At 37.1% G+C, this 20,503-nt stretch overlaps 1 protein-coding gene across 1 annotated transcript in view; it reads right to left on the reverse strand.

Moving 5' to 3' along the window:
• Window positions 1-658: 658 nt before the first annotated feature.
• The window catches only part of BCLAF3 (BCLAF1 and THRAP3 family member 3), a 54,100-nt gene continuing 34,255 nt past the window's right edge, over window positions 659-20,503 (reverse strand). The window contains 4 exon segments of the mRNA XM_020914391.2: window positions 659-1,705; window positions 10,447-10,602; window positions 13,013-13,108; window positions 14,989-15,103. Of these exon segments, the coding sequence (XP_020770050.2) occupies window positions 1,676-1,705; window positions 10,447-10,602; window positions 13,013-13,108; window positions 14,989-15,103 (397 nt within the window). The 3' untranslated portion in view covers window positions 659-1,675.

The following is a 20,503-nucleotide window of genomic DNA, read 5'->3' on the forward strand; positions in this document are numbered from 1 at the left end:
AGCTGCAAGTCACACCATGCCCTGTTGCATTGGCATCTTCCCCATTTCCTTGCTTGGTTGCTGCTGGCGAACCTGTGGTTGCCAGTTTTTGAGTCTGCTAGATAATGGAAAAGGAGAGTTTCTGATCCTGCTTTACTTTTTCCTCCTTCCTTCCACCTGTAAGTATCCCCAACCTTTTTCTAAAAACCACTGAAAATGTAGGGTTTATTGGATAAAATATGGTCTGTATTATGTATCTACATAATCAATAGTTTTTCTAATTAAAAAAATATATCCTCCAAAATATTTATAGTAGTTTTCTGTGATAAGATTATGGCTGGTTTTTTAAAAACTGAAATTTATATTGATTTTACATGTAGATATAAGAAATGATCGAGAGATCCTATGTACGCTTTACCCAGATTTCGCCAACCCATCAGATTTTAAAAGCAGCAAAACCACCAACAGAATAGTAATGCCTCTTGAGGTCTGTGAAACCAGTGAAAAAGAAATGTGACCAGGGGATGCTCAACCAGGAATGCCAATTTCTCTCTCAACCTTCAGTATATTATGTTTGGTCTTTTTAAGTACAGAGCAGTGGTTTAAACATCAACAAGTCATACCTAGGGCTGTAATTCTCATACGAAATTAATGTTCTCACAAACTGGCAAGTAATTGCTTCAAGCAGAAGGAGAAATAGCATTTTATTTCATTACAATTAAACAGTTGACAAAAATGTAAGTGGGAATGTATATTATTATTAAGCAGAAAACAGGAAACAAAGAAACAAGGTATTGAGACTTAAAATATCATTGAAAGTCTCATCGATGTTATCTTACACATAGTAGGTACTCAATACAACTGAACTGAAAATAAACACTTTATAATATGTGCTTGCAAAATGTGTAATGCTGTAGTAAAGTACAATTTCCAAATATGAGATTTTTGTCTGTCAATTTTTTTAAAAGCCTTTAAAAATATGATATGCACAAGCTCACCCTGAGGGAAAGTAAGATGGAATATAGATTATAAAACCTTTATGTATTTTCCACAATAGCATTTTGAAACAGGAAAAGAACAAATAATTGTGGGAAAAAACTGAATGAGCCAATTACTAAAAATTCAGTGCACTCATAACTACCTGATGGAAAATTTGAAGCACCTTTTGGGCGCTTTCTTATGTCATAATATGAAATGTATGAAGTATATAGACCTTGATCTTCAGAAGCTTAAGAAAACTTCAAGTTGTAAGCCAAAATGTCATCAGAAAAAGAAAAATCTGATATAAAAATTGCTATGTAAGGCCACTGTTTAAAGTTCTTTCATGTACAGACACTATATAATTCATATACTTTGTTTTGTTTTTATTTCATAAGCAAAACTTTCAACATAGAAACGTCTGGATATAACTCAGTTCTCTATGAAACCATGCTCAGAGAAAAATGCATCAACAAATAATGCCCTTTTCAGAATTTTTGCAAAAGAAGCTGTAGTTAATACAACTTTTAAATTGAATACTGTAACTTAAAAGCAATTGTTAAGTGTAAAAAAGTTGCAGCATTCCACTACAGAAAAATAAAATTATTTTATCAAGAAAGTGACAGTATTAGTGCTTTAGTGCTAATTCTAACTGTTGATAAAAAGATGCTCCCAAATATCGTCCTGTAGTGTCGTTTCCATTTATAACAATTTCCGATTAGACTGCTGGGTCAATGTTTGTATATTCCTATTGAGAGAAAACAGGAGAAATACAGTCTTCAAAAGAATTGTTGGTTCAAACATCTGAGCTAGAATTTTGTTTACACTCCAATTTTCAAAATATTTTAATTACTATATTACCACTTGTACTCAAGATCCCCACAAAGCTATATATATATATATATATGTGTGTGTGTGTATATATATATATATATATATATATATATGTATATTCCCAAAGACAGAAAGTAACAACAAAACACATCAAAGCAGCTATCAAATGGTGTCAGTAGGACAAAGAAAATACATGGCACTCAATAGGCTAGTATTAGTAAGTTAATGAAAATAGCATTTTGCTACTTGGGTGAGTTTCACTGGGGACATCCCTGACAGAAAAATCAAGACTCTTAAACCTTAGTCCCTCAAAAACAGACCCCAATATGACACGCACACAACCTTTATCTTTGTCATCATATGGCATCTAATTCTAAAACTATATGGACTCTTCTAGCTTGACTGATAACAGCAGAGAAAGCTATTAGAGGGGTTAAAGCTTTCTTGCTTTTGGATGGTTACCTACATTGTACGAAGATGTATGGTTTCAATAAACACAGGAAAAGGAATTCACAATAAGACTACGACTTAACAAATGTGAATTCTATATTGTGATGCTATGCAAAATATTAAATTACCAACCACAAACTGGACACAGGACCATGCAATTAATAAAAGAGCAAAAATGGTAGAATGGCATGTTTTTCTGGGACATTAAAAAACTTATTAATACATATAGCCTTACCTTTTACTAGGATCTTATATTATTAAAACTGAAAGAAATTTAAAAGTTTATTTATTTTTTGGCACTTATATTCGTATGGAAATGTCTAATTCCAAACAAAAACAGTACTGATAGAAAATTCTTCTATTTTGATTAATGAAATGTTCAAAATACATACATATATATTTTTGTCAACATCATTCCTTTAAATAGAGCCAGAGTTCACTGTATCTTATTTCTTTACTCATTATATAATATAAATAGCATTTACATTGATCTTCAAATATCTGCTGCCTACTAACAACTTTAAAAATAAACATTAACTGTAATAATTCTGAAAAACTCCTTCAACTGAAACATTTTGTTTGTAAAAATGTATAATTATTCTGCATCACCTTTGCCCCTGACATGGCTTCTTCTACACTCACTCTCAGACTGATCCCGACATTCTTCCCTTTATTTGAAAACCTATGTTAAGTAGAATGTTGAACTAGACATAACCCTCGTCGAGGTATTCATAACTTGACACTTGTGTCACTGTAAGTATTTCCTTGTTGGTCTTCCTCCATTTTGCCTCCTCCTGGAACCTGCCCACCAAGCCCTCAACCTCAGACAGAGTTTTCTCCTCCTCAGTCTAGGAAGACATCCTACTGCCACCACCTCGTGTCCTTTCTTTTCTACCTAGATTTCCAGGTCCTCTATAATTTGCATGCTCCTATCTCTATCCAACTCTACATTCTACTGACAAAAATGGATCTTTGGCTGTAGCTGCTTCTAAGTCCTGCTCTCCAAGACTCAGCTTCCAACTTCCCTCCTCGGTAAAGACAGTAGAAATCACAGTACTTAGCATATACTCCCTGACCATTTCTAACATCCTGATCTTTTCTACCTCTCTTCAGGCACTTCCACCTGTGGAAACAAGCTCTTCAAAAATATGGCTGTGCAGAAAACAGTGAACATAGCATATCTGACCACTATCCTTTGAAAGGCCTGCTTATAAAGCTGGACTTTGGCTGGCATCTAAGAATTTAGATTTCAGGAGGTTCTCACCATCGATGAGTGCATAAATTGTGCAAACAACATGGTCTATGCTGAATATCTGCTTTCTAGCTCAGAATCTGGAATGTGGTATGTGCCTGGCGGGGGGTACCTACATGACCACCATTGAAGTCTCTAACGAGATTCCCTGCTTGGCAACATTTCACACGTGCCCCCAAAGAGCTCACTGTCTGGGGTCTCAGGCACATCCTATGTGACTCCACTGGGATGGGACTCTTGAAAACCTGTACCCACTGTCCTCTGAACTTTGTCCGTGCACCTCTCTGTGCTGATTGTGCTGTGCAGCACTCCACTGAACATCACAGCTACCAGTGCCACCACAGGCTGCATCCTCTGATTCCTCCTAGTGAATCACTGAACCTGGGGTGGTTCTCAGGACCACTGACACAACTGCTGCTGTGCGCTAACTTTTTAGAGATATATATGTGTATGTGTTTGTGTGTGTTGTGATTAGATTCCATTCAACAAGCATTTTAAAAGACAGACTGTATGAAAGGTAGTAGGGGGAGACACGACACTAATGAAGTTCCCTCTATCCTCAAGGAGTTGATCACCTATTTGGGGAAACAGAAAGGTAAGAAGCAACAGTTAGAGACCAAATGAAGCAAGAGCTAAAGAGGGGGCTTTCATAAGACTTTACAGTGGATCTTAAAAGGAAAGAGAGGGCTTAATAAGGAAAGAGTGGGGATCTGGAGGCAATTTCTAGTCAAGAGAACGGCATGAACAAAGATAAAAATACATGAAACATATTATGCTCCAAAAAACAGAAGGCACATGGGAAAATGTGGTTAGAAGGGCAGCTTAGAGCTGGACCTGGCTAACAAGTCTGGTCTCTTTAATAGGCAACAGAATCCTTGGAAGATGTTTGCACAAGAGTGATATGACTCAGACTGTGTTTTGGGACAATTAACTGTGTTACTAGCAAAGGGACAGAATAAACAAATCACAGGAGGCAAGCAAGCAAGTTAGAGGCTCCAAAGATTCCTCGAAAAGCCCTGGAATACCTAAGAATGCAACACACAGCAAAGGTGGCATTTCCAGTTGGGGAGGGGGGAGGACAAATTACTCAATAAGCAGTGTTAGAAAAACTGACTATCCATTGGGAAAAAAAGTAGATCCTGACCTTATATTGTTTCATAAAAACAAATTCTAAAAGGAACAAGTATTTATATACTGAAAAAATTAAGCATAAAATTACTTAAAGGAAACACAGTAAGGTATTTTTATAAGCACAAACATGATACGAAATCTAAAAGCCATACAGGATTAACCCGACAAGATGCATGAAAATTTACCAGGTCGGTAATGTAAAAGCCACCATAAAAGCTGACAAACATAAAATAAATAGCAGCAAAATGCATGACAGGTTAATGCCCTCAGTAAATCAAAAGCTCCCACAAAGCAGTAAGAAAAAGTACCAACCCTCAACAGAAACACTGGTAGAGATTAGAAATAAGGAAACTAAGGGAAGAAATACAAATGACCAATAACACATAAAAAATATGCTCACATCATTAGTAACTGAAGAAAGGCATATGAGAACTATTTTCTGCTATTAGACTGACAACGGGTAATAGAGATTAATAATGTGGAGTGCTGGCTAGGCACAGGTAAACAGGCCCTTTCATGTGCTTCTGGTGAAAACAAAAATGAGGCAAAATGAAGCCATGGCAAGATACCAAAATGTCAATGTGCTCAATTGCTTTACAGAAATAAAGAAAATCTGTAAACTATCCCTAGGTCATCAACAGCAACATTACATCCTGCGCCTGCAATGCAGGAGACCTGGGTTCGATTCCTGGGTGGGGAAGATTCCCTGGAGAAGAAATCAGCTACCCACTCCAGTATTCTTGCCTGGAGAATTCCATGGACTGTATAGTCCACGGGGTCACAAAGAGTCGGACATGACTGACTTTAACTTTTTAAAGTCATCAACAGAGGCATGGTTAAGTAAGTCAGCAATCATCAAACTGGGGTAACACATACTCTTAGGGGTATATGACGATTTTCCAGAGTGTATGTGGATACAGACAGTTTGGAGGGGATTAATTTCCAGACCTTCAAATGCTCAATGCTTGCTTTCCAAAATTAATCTGCCTGTACAATTGGTTAAGGCTGATTCCCTTCCTTTTTATACTAGAAAGATACACTTTCTTATCCTGAATCTTAGTACTTCGCATTACCTGGGGCCCCTCCCCCCAAAAAGGGGCGCCTGGAAATACTGGTGATGGTGTCAAGAAAGTGAATCAACCCTAGTAGCTAGTAATAAAGATCATACTTCTGCAAGTCAGATACTTTCCATTTCTTTGCCTTAGTTTAATTGTAGGAGGACAAAATCAACTTGTCAGTAAAAGAATATTCAAATATTTTTTGATAACAGATCACTAAGTGATTTTCTGGCCTATAATTCAGAGTGAGTCCAAAGAACTGAGTGGCACTGCTATAATAAAAGTCCTTTCATTTCCATCTATACAATCCTATAAACAAGGTTTCTCTGGACTTATATCTACAAAAAGAAAAAATACATTAGAATCGATAATTGAACAATATTATCCTATACATTCTCTAGTAATACGTAATATTTATCTGTGAACACAAACTAATTGAAAAGAGAAATGCACTTCCAATAAAACTTTTGTTTAATCACTACTTAACAAAATCTGTAATATATTTATAATATTGTGATCGGCTGTAATGTTAATTCAATCCAACCTAACAGTCATAGAAATCTATTAATATTATCTGTCAAATTTTATTTGGTGAGCACTAAAAGACTTTCAAAGATAAAAGTCTATGGGGCAAATGGGATCCAAATTCAAGGTAAAAAAAAAGGAATGATGTAGTATTTCTCACTTGTTAAAAGAGCCTGTCTGCATATTTTAAAAAATGGATGCTAGTTATCAAATTCCTGTGGTGTGCAGGTTCACCGAAGAGATTTAAAATGATGATGTAACAATTTTACTTAAGATTCTCTATTTATAATATGCCATAAATTATATCCTATATAACAAATTAAAATTATGATAAAAAAGTTTTAGATACTGACCTAAATATGTACAGGGAGGTAGATAATTTTTTGTACTTTTAGGGTATGTAAGCAAAAGAAGTTTGAAAAACACTGAAATAAATAAGACATCCACAGAGGGGAATGACATGCAGTGAATTGGAGCAATAGATGAGTTAAACAAATAGGAACACCTGGGACAATTGTAGTCAAAGAATTAGGAGGGTGAGGAGGACAAGTCTCTAGCCTGGCTGGCTAGCTGTGAGAGCTACAGACCCTGAGGAAAAATCAGTGGTCTTGGGAGAAGAACAAATGTGATTTTACTTTTAACACCTTGAGATATAATTCACATAACATACAGTTCACCCGTTTAAAAATACAATCAATGGTTTTTAGTGTATTCACAGAGTTGTGCAACCATCACAATCATTACTTCTTTTGTGCCCCAGCATCCTTCAACTCAAGGGATACAGCAGGAGCATAATAGGTTCTTGTTGATTCATCTGATCTTGGTTCCTGCTCTATCTTTGTACCTCATGACCCCTGTGGTTTTTTTCCAACCCCAAAAGCCATGAATCCTGGCCTCTAGCTTCCTCCCCACAGTGTTTCTTTTTGCTCTCTCCTTCCCCTCTTCCTATCCACATTAGGAAGAGCTCTGGTAGGCACCGAGCTGACAGGTACCTGGGGATGCCTGGAGTTTAGGACACTGAGGAGCTGCATGTTTTCCTGACCAAATGCAGTTTTTCAGAGGCAAAGTTCCCAGAGGGGGCTTCATGAATTCGGAATAGCTTCTCCGTCCTAGTCTGGTACATAGTCAGACAGACCCTCAAGAGTTTCTGGAAACTTTCTATGATGAGCAGAGAATATTTCATGGGGGCACTTATGAATGATAGTGGATAAAAGTCTCTTTCCAGGGGGTAACAGACACTTCTCCTACCTCCTTATCTTCTAGCCCAAGCACAGAATCCAAGACAAAGGAAACATAATAAAATGGAATTTGGGTGCCAGAATTGGGTTAATATGACAAGTGCATGATGAATGAGGAGGAAGCATTTTAGTTTTGCATGTTCCTAACACTGCCTTGGAATCTTACTACTCTGTAGGCAGCTAGGAAGCTAAAGTAGTTTTAGGGAAGCCATGACAGTTCTGGTAAATGGACAAAATATATCAGGAGTACATCAAGGATCTCCCCTACTCCTCCTTGAAGCTGTTTGGTACTGGACACAAGAAGCACATGTCTGATGGCACAGTAACCAGACTGTACTACAGATGAACATAAGAACGTCAAGCTATGAATGATAAGCCTCGACAATTCAACATGGCCGGAGAGTGAGGAATCCAGACAAGATCACTGTAAACCTTCCTGGTGGACTTTGAGGCATATGCGAATACACTGGTTCATATCTAATTTCAGAATCAATAAGCTCCAGGACACCTAGATTAATTAATTAACCAAGCATCCTTAATCTATCTGGTGGTCTAATAATGAAAATAATGAACTCCTTAGTAGGGCAAAAAAGCCAAAGCAGGGTACAGATGCTGCCTGGACTAAGGTTTCTCTCTAGGGCAGGAGCATCAAAGTCCACCACCCCCCCCCCGCCCCCCCCAATGCTAAAGCTTGGTATGAAGCAACACTGGAAGAAACCAAAGACTCCAGGACTTCACTTCTTTTCTTTAGGGCATGAAAGTCAAGGTAAAATGGAGGACTAGGTCTAAACTACCAGTTGGTACTATGCAATGGGATTCCAGAGTAGCACAATACTACTAGGACATCTCTAAGGCGAAGTTAGTCTTAAGTACCTTAGTTCAGACCCTGACAGAAACAGAGCAGTTTGTGATGCCTCATTCCTTTCCCTAAAGTTCAGGAGAGTGTGGAGCCCAACTGTCAAGAAGGGTGCTAATAGTAGGGTGCTTGATTTCATGCCATGCTCAGAGAGGTAGACCTAAGTTCAAACAAAAATCTATAGAAAGTCTGGCTATGACTTGCAGGCGTTGACAGTAGCCATGCTGGAAAAGCTCATGTCAAAGTAGCTACTACACAAACATCTTTGAAGTAGTATCCAGAATGGCAGGCCCAAGAAAAAGAGTAGTAGACACTTTTATTTAAAAAATCTAGTGTATGGGGACAACTTCAAAAGCACTCAGTTGGCAGTGAAATGCAAGAAGGTGAAGCCACGATCTGCCTGGGACCCTAACTACAATTGCTATATCCTAGATAATACAAAAAGCCTAAGCCCTAAAGACTGGAGACCCATAGCAGGTTGTGGCTCTTTCCAGGACAAACTTGTTATGTCCTAAGATGAAGGTTTGATGTCTGGTTTCTACAGGCTGTTAAGTGAAGCTGGCAGGCAATGTGGTCTGGAAGAACAGGGTGGCCAGCAGGAGTGAAACAAGCTGAGGCAAAGAAAAGGATGAGGAAATTGGGCAAGTTCACTGAGCATACAGACACTGCAGGCTGAGGCAAACAGTCAAGTGAGCACTCAGGAGCCCAAAATCATCTAAAAAACACGGGTAAAAATGGAGCTAAGTGAAGCTAACACTCAAAGTTCTGCACAGAGCTAACAAAAGACAAACATGCTATGTACATGAAACCCAACCTTGCAATTGAGGAAAAGGCTTGCCTCAGCCTTCCTTCTCGAGTGGGGATCAATGACCAGCTTCCCTGAGAACAGCCAGGCTGCCACCTTTGACTGGGGACGCATGCCTAGAAGATCTGCTGCAAAGAAACTTGTCACATGAGACAGGAAGAGAAGCAGCACCTTGATCCAACATATGGAAGTGTACGAGAGGGGGAAATGGCTTCAGTCACTCTCCCATTTTTAAACAAGAGACAGCTTTCATAACACTAAGAGTGATAGACACAGTGAAATTAAAAACCTCTTTTAAGGTAGTCAGTTAAAATTGAAGAGTGGAAGAAGTTACAGAAGATTCTATTCAACTGGAAAACTTCAATAAAAAAATCAACTGCTAACTCCATTCTACTGGTCTACTTATTTTGAAAAATAAGTTTTACTAAAATCACTAAGTAAGCTCAGTGTAAAGGCTTTATCAGCATGAATATTTATGGGAACACTGAAGGTTAGAAAATTTATAAAGCTACAACTACATTATTTGATAGTAACATTAGATATAAATCTACTTCTCAAAAGAAAATATTAGCCCCAAATTATTAACAAAAATGAGTCAAAAATTGACAAACACACCTCACATAACAGTAAATGCTACTGTTCTCATTTCAAATATTTGCAAAAGTTATTTTTATATAGTTATGCTGCATTTTCAAATGCCAACATGGCCAAGTATAAATAAAATCAATCCACAACTAAAGAGTACACAATCCAAATTATCAAGTAGTAAAACTTTTTATTAATAGTAAGAGTTAGCATATAGTAATGATGGTTGCACAGTGCTGTGAATATAAGTAGTGCCACTGAATTGTATAAAAATGGTTAAAATGGCAAATTTTGTTATATGTATTTTATCACAAAAAATGAATGGGGAAAAAAGAAAAGTTAGTGTATTTTGTAATCATGTGCCATTTTTATGTAGTCAATTCAGTATTTTTTGGTACCTAGAAAATTCACATTGTATTAGGTTAAAATGTATCAGATACTAAGTCTTTACCCAAATTTCCATTCCAAAGATTAACCATAGGACAGAAATTCTGAAGTAAACTGTTCAAACAGCTGGCATATTTAAAGTATTTGAGGTATAACAGCTAAGGCATTTTAAAATTAAGTGGTCTCACAAATCTATTACCATTATTCCTTTAAATTTTTCTTCACCTATCATGCAATAAAAACTTTGATATGTAGGCTGCTTCTTAGGTCAAAATTTAATTTAAAAAACTGAATTTATCTATTAAACATAGATACTTTAGGAGTTCTAAAGTCACTCAACATTTTTAAATGATAATAATCCAACTAACCTTTTTTTCCCTCAGTAATCTTTCGCTGAATTTATTAGTGATAAATCCCCTTGGACCAGCGAACTGTAAACGCTGATATTTAGCCTGAATGTACAAGCTCTTCTGTACTAGGTCTGATTTATGTTGGAAATGAAATCTGCCACCTCTAAAGTTGGTCTGTAAAGGAAAAAAATAATTAAATGTTAAAACTACAGCTTCCAAATCTACTTTATAAGAAAGGAAAAAAGGTCTGGAACTTAGGGCTGCCCTTAATTCTAGGTATTACCGGTATTTAAAGGGAAAAGGTGAATGATGGTAATAAAGTATGTTTTCCTCAAATTAGCTTCATAGTTCATTTTGTAGTAATAATTTTAAAAATATTTTATATAAAATGAATTTTTTAAACTACTAAGTTAAATTTTTTAATTCTTGAAATTTACCATACTAAGAAAAATACAACTTTAAAAATTTAAGAATTATTGTTCTGATTCATAGTGAAATATATCAAATCCCAAATGGGAGGAGGAAGACATTAAGTATCAATCTATTTGAGAATCAAAAACTCTCTTAACTTTATCCTTGTCAGTAGTTTTGAGTCAGTCTTTCTTTACCATAAAAATCCCACTACTGCACATATTTCCAAGATAAGAGCTATACTTAACAAGACATTTCCTGGCCTGTATACTGTCCAGTATTACAACAGACATAGAGGACAATGAGTATTTGTATGTCCCATGTGGGAAATATACAACTGGTATCTTACAAAGGAGTAATTTTTAAAATTAAGTAGATTCTTCTTTCTACGATAATTTCACAAATGGGTACATTATGCATAATGAAGAAGAGTTTATTACAAAGTATTTATGCCAGGCCTATTATTTTCTTAAGGCTACAAACAATTTCAGGTAAAACAGAATTATAACTTGATACATCAGAACTAATCTTGTGATTTACATTCCCATTTTTACATATCTAATAAGGTGATTACTATCTGACTCTGAATTAGTCCAATTTATGTAAAAAGTAAATTTTAATGAAATAGCTCCTTTTCTTAGGAAGGATTATTTCATCTCCTTTTAATGTTAAAGGATTTTCCCTTAAGGAGAATGGATAACAGGAAATAGATCTTACAAGTCTTAGAAGAATTACTACAATCAAGTACATATAACCAATGAGAAGTGCAACATGTAGGAAACACTTAAATCTGAAAGTCTTTCTACACTGTCTCTGAGTTATGCAGACATTACATTTTTAGTTTTATACCTCATTGCTCAAGAGATTAGATGATGATATGAAACATGTTTAAATAGTCTATGGCCCTAACCATTATCTTTTAATATTTATTTATTTGGCTGTGCTGGGTCTCAGTTGCAGCATGCGGGATCTTCACTCTTCACTGCTGGCAAGCAGGTTCTTTTAATTATGGCATGTGGGATCTTCTTAGTTGCAGCATGTGGAATCTTTAGTTGTGGCATGAGAACTCTTAGTTGCAGCATGTGGGATCTAGGTCCCTGACCAGGGATTGAACCCGGGTCCCCTGCATTGGGAGCGTGGAGTCTTAGCCACTGGGCCACCAGGGAAGTCCCCTATTTTTTATTTTTGAAAACCTAATGTCACACATGCTTTTAGGTACATGAAACATTAGTTAAAAATTTTATCTAGGCAATGGCTACAAATTGTGTTACTCCCACTGAAAAAAATCTTTCGACATCTAGAAATTTTGACTTAGGAAGCCAAGGTATTAATAGAAGATCACTCAAGTACACTCCTAGTCTATGGTCTGGAGATCATTTACACTACCTTTCTGGTCATACTAACTTCCTCCTAGTGAACCAACTGCTCTAGCCAAACTGCCTGCTACTTTCACCAAAAAAACCTCAGGTTCTTTTCTGTTTTAGGGGAGGGGAAAGAGACACTGTTGAGTGGAAAAATAAGAAAAAAGGATTTATCATAGGTAGGAAATTCAGTCAAAATGGATTTTAAAAGCACCCCAACTTCTGAGAGCAAGGAGAGAGAAATATAATACGTTGCACTGTAATTCTTATTCCATGTTTGCGGCATGAATTGTTTTAGAAAAACAAACATGTCAGTTGATTAAAAGTAACACTGACATCAGACATAGCTGTACAAGTAATTGTAATGCAATGAAATATGTTTTAACAAAGCATGTGGGACCAGAGACTTTCTCTGATGATCTGGAAGACCTGTGAGGGCTGTGTGTCTAAGGGCAGGGTTTCTTAATTGGTGAATCCTGGAGAAGGTTCTATAACTATGTGATTACATCTTAGAGGTAAAGGGGCAGGATCTTGTCTGCCTCTCCACCTAGAGCCACTCCATCTAGATCTGTTTTATGTATTTGAGTTTCCATGTAATATTTGAAAAAGGGTTCCACTGGTAAAATATATTTGAAAATCAAATTCTGAGGAAAGGGGTCATCATTAAACTGATTACATTTAACTATAATCCAGAAATACTAAAGCTATTACTTCAAACATCACATAAAGAGCTTTTAATTTACTAACACTTAGAACATTATGTTCTAAAGCAAAAACCTAAAGCAGGAATTAGATGGAAAATAGCACTCTACCTTAAAAGGTCTTCTAAAGCCTCTTGTATTTTGATGGCTTTCCTCACCTTCAACTGGTCTGTGAGTAATGATATCTTTTCTCTGCACAGGATAATTCTGCATGAAAAAAGTTATTAGTAGGGGTTAATATATTTTAAATTTTATTTTTAAAAGTTCAACATTCAAAATATACACCAAATTTTTTTTTGGCTGTGCCTCATGGCATGTGGGATCTTAGTTCCCTGACCAGGGATCAAACCTGCATCCCCCTAATTGGAAGTGCAGTCTTAACCACTGGACACCCAGGAAGGTCCCCCAAAATATACATTTTAAATGCATGGGATTAAGAACACAAAATATGTAGCATGTAGCTTAGCTGACGAACACACACACATCTTCCTTCATGTAACCTATGCTAGTTTGTGAAGGGCTAGTTCAATTCATGAATGTGAGAAGCGTTAACAAAATACACACTTTTGCATTAACACAGTCTGTGACTTTTAGAAAATGGGACTGTAAATCTAGTATTTACTCAAGGCATCCAGAAGAGAAACAAACTCATTATTACTAGGAATTGCTAGAGTTCCCACTGACCGAGAACATAAATTCTCAATGCTGTAGGAGGCAGGTATTGCTGATTCATACTCCTGCTTTAATTAGATGCTCCTGCCATGACTAAGAAAGTATCAGAAAGCAGTGTGTGTGTGTGTGTGTGTGTGTGTGTGTGATTTTTATATTCTCTATTTTTCCACTTATTACCTATCAATACATTTTTTGTTTTATTTTAGGAGTTGCTTTAATGTTTATAGCTGTTGTTTAGTCGCTGAGTCGTGTCTCTTTCACAACGCCATGGACTGTAGCCCACCAGACTCCTCTGTTCATGGGAATTCCCAGGCAAGAATACTAGAGTGGGTTGCCATTTCCTTCTCCAGAAGGCAGAGTATTAAGACTGTAACTACAAAGAACCTGAAGCCTTTGATGGAAACACAGAAGATGGGCCCATTCTGAAGATGGGTTTCTTTTTCCAAAATCAATAGTCATAACTTTCTATTTATTCCATTTGCAATGGAGTCTACTTTTCACAAATTTTCCTCGTTCACATCTTTATTTCTCTCCCCAGTTCAAGAAAAGTCATATAAAATCCTTTTCCTAGTAGTCATCTTGAGTTTATACTAAGTCTATATATTTGAATAAGTGCAAAAAGACACATGTAATAAGATGAGACTGCAGGGGACCTTGAGAGGGAGGAGGTGTATTCTGTACATGAAGGGGCCAGTGGGAAGACTATACCAGGCGGCTTCTGATGAGGCTCCAAATCATCCCCACAGTCCAGTATCCAGGCCCCTATGTTACTGCCTTTGAATGTGGGCTCTATCTAGTGACTTGCTTCTTACAAATTGAGTATGGTCGAAGTGATGGGATATCACTTCTGAGATTAGGTTACAAATAGACACTGCTTCCATCTTTCTAGCTGTCACCTGCCTGCTCTTATGGAAGGCAGATGCCATTCTGTGAGCTGTCCTTTGAAAAGGCAAATCTTTAAAAACAGAAAGTAGATTAGTTGTTAGCTGGGGGTGGGAACAAGGAATAAACAAACAGCCTTGAGGGATCTAATAATGGTGATGAAAATGTTCTAAAATTGGATTATGGTGATGGCACACATCTTGGTAAATTAATAGAAGATCATTAAATTGTATGCCTTCCCTGGGTGAATTTTATGGTATGTAAAATAAGCCTTAATAAAGTTGTTCCAAAAAATTTAAGAAACCTAGTTGTATAATACATGCAGTAAAATCTTGCTAAATCAAATGAGATGATCATTTATTTGGTCATAACTATAAGCCTTAACAGAATCTTAACACTGAACAACAGAGTCATAATACTTATTAATGAACAATTACAAACATGAAAAACATTGGTGGTCCATGTACCTAAAGATACATGTGAGAAGGAAAATGGAACATACAAAAATAAAAAAGTTGGGAATACAATCTTACTGAGTAAGGTTTCTGAATAAATTTTCTAAAATTTTATTTTTCAATAGATGTAGGTTTTTGGAATCCATCAACATGAGTATCCTTTGACCTTGAAAAACTGGAATGCTGATCACTCCTAATAAAATGAAAGAGAAAATAAGAATCTTTTATTAGTTTTTGTTTATCCAACAAATAAGCAAGAGAAATCAAATTACACCCTTCGGAAACAAACCAGCATGACAGTAGAAAACAACAACAACAAAAAACTCAATTATCTATTGCTACTAAAATTACAAATAATAGTTACGAGGGCTAAAACCCTCATTTCCTCATTTTTCTATGAACGTTAGTTAGCCAAATTGGAAGTTAGCAACAGGGGAAAAGAGTATTCTGAGGACCAGGGTTCTTAATCTGGAATCCACGACAGGCTTCCTAGGGCTGTAACTCTTGAAATCATACACAGACTGTATATTTTCTGAGGGAAGACAGCCATGGCTCTTGAGCCTTTGGCAGCACTGGACAGCCCCCCCGGGCCAACAGACTCAGTGGCTAAAGTTCCAGAGAAGAGACGGGTGAGCAACTTGGGCCTTCTCACTGGTAGAGCTGGGGCCTCTGTACTCTGGCTCCCCTCTCCTTAAGTGAGTTCTGGAGGCTCCCAAGGGTTATTCCTGACCAGCTCTACCCCAGAGGGAGGTCCTTCCCTGGCTTCTCCTCTGACCCCTGGCCTCATTCCCAGAGCCCTCTCTTTCTGTCACATCCCGCCTCTCCCACAGTGCTCCTCACCCTTCCTGCTCTGTGGCAAACAGCTCACAGCTTTGGCCTCACTGCAGCTTTGCTACAGGACCCCACTGACACAAGGACAAAATCCACACTCCCCCTCACTGACCACCAAGGCCCTTCTGGTCACACCCTTGCTGCCTTGGCCAGCTGCTTCATCCTAATCTCCCCAATACCCAAACCAAGCTGTGGGAACATCAGCTCCACGCAGCCCCTGGAACACACCACAAAATCGTCTGCCTCTACACACTGGCCCATCCAGTTCCTCTGCTGCAATTTCCTTCCAACTCAGATCAAACTCAAGAGTGAGCACCACTTGAACCTGTTCCAAGAAGGCTTTTCCAGTCCCCTCTGTGGTGGACTAGGTGCCCCTGCTCCATGCACATACAGCATTTTGGGGTCTTCACAAGTATCACGTGCATTTGTAACTACTGGTGTGCCTTCTCACCAAGCAAGGTACAATTTCTTCAGAGGAGACACTGCCAATAGCTTGTTTTATAATCCCAGCTCTGATCCTGGAACCTGACATGAAATAGCCACATAGGATTTTTTAAAATGTCAAGAAACCTTTTATTCTGTCAAAATGCTCATGATATGATAATAAGTCAAAAAGAACAAGGGGCAAAATAAAATACTGAGGATAATTTCACTTATTTAAAATATACACATATATGCCCAGAAAAAAATGACAGGAAATGTACTAAATATTAACGGTAATCATACCTGTACTACTACTACTTTAAACAAAACAATGGACTTTAAAAAATCCTCTTTACAAAGCATGTATCTGATAAAGGGGTAGTATCCAGAATATAAAAAGAATTTATTCCTCAATAATAAAAATATGATAATCCAGTTTAGAGATGGGCAAAGGATTTGAATAGATATTTCTTCAAAGAAGACACACACAAAAGCACGTGAAAAAAATGTATGACAACATTAGTCATCAGGGAAATGCAAGTCGAAACTACAAGTAACTATCTAAAACCCATTAGGATGGCTATAATCAAAAATATGATAATACCAGTCTTCACAGCAGCATGGTTTACAATAGCCAAAAGACAGACACATGTTCTTCAAAAAATAAATAAAATGTGGCATATCCATACAATGGAATATTATCCAGCCTTATAAAGGAATAAATTATTTTAATGAAATACTGGCACATGATACAACATGGATGAAAACATTATGCCATGTGAAATAAGTCAGACTGAAAGGGAAAATTATTGCATGATTCTATTTATGTATGTATGGACTATTCAAAATAGGCACATTCATAGTGATGTCAATACAGGCATGAGGGGCTAGGAGTCAGGGGGATAAGGTGTCACTGTTTAATTTGTATTGAGTTTCTGTTTGAGAAGATTTTAAAGTTCTGGAAGTGTTGGCTGCTGCACAACACTGTGAATGTACTTAATTCCAATGAATCTTACACTTAAAACAGTCAAAATTCAGTGTTCTAAGTCAGTGCTCAGAACAGTGACTAGAACAGACATTAATATATAAATATTTGTTGAATATATGAATAAAAGATCTTTACAAAGTTAACTCTAGTTCAGTAGATACAGATTGTTACAATAGCAAAAATAAAAACTGATGTATTCTAAAACCCGCCTAGATAAAAAGAAAATCTAGGCAGTTTGATGTTCTCATGAAGTCTACCTGATAGTATTTTGAATCTGCTTTATCACACACATACCACGCCCCTCTAACACAGCACCTCAGTGACACTATAGGGAACTTATTAATGCTGGTGACAAGTGGGAGAAATAGTGTGTAAGGAGGAGACATAGAGACTTTAGGGTAAGAAGCCAGTTGGAAGTAGGAAAAGACAGAGAACAGTGGGGTCTTAGAGATGAGACAGAATGCCCTGGTGTGAAAGATTTGCTTGCTTGGGAAAGATTTTAAGGCATCAGGGAATAAAAAGTGATCCAGATCTAAATGCATTATGATTTCAGTGTCTCTGTCCTGTCTACACCTTTGGAAAATCTTTCATTCAACAAATATGAACTGAGCCCAGGCAGTGGGGATACAGTGGTGAGCAAACACAGACACAGAGCCTACATACAACTTTTAAGGGAAAAAAAATTGCATAGGAGAGAAACAGTTATATCCTATGACTTATAATTTTGTAATATTTCATTTCTTCTGAATTTCTATGGAAATCTATACACTGACTTGATTTAAAAGGTTTATGCAAAAATATTAGTGAGGTCAATTTCAATAAACTGAATTTCTATAAAAGGATAAAATAAAAACTTTTTCTTATGTTAACAAGGAAACTGAATTAGGAAAAAGTGAGAGATTAAAGGTTCTATATTATCTTATTTAAAAGATGAACAATAACAGCTGCTGGTGAGGATGTGTTGAAAATGGAACCCTCACACCTTGATAGTGAGAATGTAAAATGGTGCACCCACTATGGAAACAGACTGGCAGTTCATCAAAAAGTTAAACACAGTAATGATATGAACCAGCAATTCCAATCCTAGGTATATACAGAAGTGAAAACCTATGTCCAAACTAAAACTTGCATACAAATGTTCACAGCACCATAATTTACAAAAGTCAAAAAGTGGGAACAATCCAAATAACCATTAACCAGTGAATGGATAAACATGTGGTGAATCCATACAATGGAACATTACTCAGCCAGAAAAGGATTATTTATGCTCAATGTGTGTGTGTGTGTGTGTGTGTGTGTGTTCAATCGCTTTAGTTGTGTCTGACTTTTGTGACCCTATGGACTATAGCCTGCCAGGCTCCTCTGTTCATGGGATTCTCCAGGCAAGAATATTGGAGTGGGTTACCATGCCCTCCTCCAGGGGATCTTTCCAACCCAGGAATCAAACCTGCGGCTCCTGCATTGCAGGTGGATTCTTTACCACTGAGTCACCAGGGAAGTCCATGCTCAACATGGAGGAACAAAAAACATTGTACTACATGAAGGAAGCCAGTCACAAAAGGACACATATTATATAACTGCAATTTTGTCAAGAAAAGGCAAATCCATACACACAGAAAGTAGATTAGCGGCTGTCAGGGGCTAGAAGGATAAAGAAATAGGGAGTGACAACTAATTGTACAGGGTTTCTTCTGGGGGTGATGAAAATGTTTTGAAATTAGATAGTGGTGACAGTTGCACAACTTTGTGATTATACTAAAAACTACTGAATTGTTCACTTTGAAAGGGTGACTTTTATGGTAATACCTAAAAAAAAATCCTCATGGCTCCACCAAGACACACCAACCATCTAATACAAATAAAACAGCTCAACAGATCCAGCAAAACACATCTTGCCGGAAGACATTTTTGCACACAATGCTACCCTCAAAGCTAACATTAATAATACTTAATGCTGACTAGCTACTCTGCAGCTTACATGCATCACTTTACTTAATCTTCACCACCACCATGAGGTAAGTATAATTCTTATCTCTATTTTACAGTTGAAGAAAATAGAGATTAAGTAACTTGCCAAAGGTGAGTCACACAGCTAGGTATCTACAGAGCCAGGTATTGAACTCAGGTCAAACTCCATTGCTCAAGTTCTTCATCACCTCAAAGGGTAAAGATATATTCTGAAGCCTCACATGGTCTTTATAATATGTTGATTATCTAAAATCTGTTTTAAAACCCTTTTTTCTTGTACCCTGAGTTTCTTGCACTTGCCGAGTCAAGAAAAGCATGACAGAGCTTGTGTCACTAAGGGGCAGTCATACCATGTCATATAGGAAACTGGAGATCACCCATCAAGAGACAAGATTTTAACTATTTTATTTTCAATTATTTTGTATGACTCAACACGCAGTTTTGCTATCTTTTATTTAATCCCAAACTTACTGTCAGAATCAATTCCAGTTTTAAACAAGCTCTAGTATCTTGACCTAGTTACCCATAGACATGACTCAAAAGTCTAGTCAAATATATTAATTTTTGAAACTAAGGACTATGGAAATAGAATTAGCATCAGCCTTTTCTATTCACACATTCCCACTTTCTGGGAGATCCAAATAACTTAAGGACCCTTGAGTGAACTGGAAATTCTGTCCTGTTCAATTACACCTCATAATCATATGGGGTCCCAGAGTTGCCAGGAGTTCTACATAGTTTTCAGAACTAGAGATTAGCTGCGACCACTCTAGAACACTCAGAAGCCCTAAAAAGAGGTACACAGTGGGGAATGAAAAACAAGGATCTACTGACAGTCAATTTGCCACTCATGGCATTAAGTACGTCACATGTGTCAGTTCATGTGATATTTCTAACCTGTCCAACATAAATTGGTTATTCTGACTTTATAGAGGAAAAGGCTCCAAAAACTAAGCAAGTTTGCCCAAGAGCAAACAGTTTATAAACTGGCAGAGGTAGGATTCAAACCCAGGTCTTCTCTACATTATCTACTACACCTGCCTCTGCTTCATGGACAGACATCCATGAAGAGTTCTGAAAGAGGATAGCAATAACCTCAGGAAATCTTGCAATATTCAAAGAATATCAGAATCTAAAAGGCAGAATGTGTCAAGAGTTTCAATCAGCTTGAGCCAAATAGTCCATATATTTGCTGGTATTTGCTCTGCTAATATTAAAAAAGCTATTACACTTCTCTCTAGATCACAAAGACCTCAAATACTACCTACCCCATAATTTTTATTGTTTCAGTGAAACAGCACATGATGACCACTGAATAACTTTGAAACATTTTAATAAACAAATGACATGGATTTGAAGGATTAAATCCCTACACTAAAGTGA

This window comes from Odocoileus virginianus, unplaced genomic scaffold, assembly GCF_023699985.2.
Source record: "Odocoileus virginianus isolate 20LAN1187 ecotype Illinois unplaced genomic scaffold, Ovbor_1.2 Unplaced_Scaffold_4, whole genome shotgun sequence".
NCBI classification, from domain to species: domain Eukaryota; kingdom Metazoa; phylum Chordata; class Mammalia; order Artiodactyla; family Cervidae; genus Odocoileus; species Odocoileus virginianus.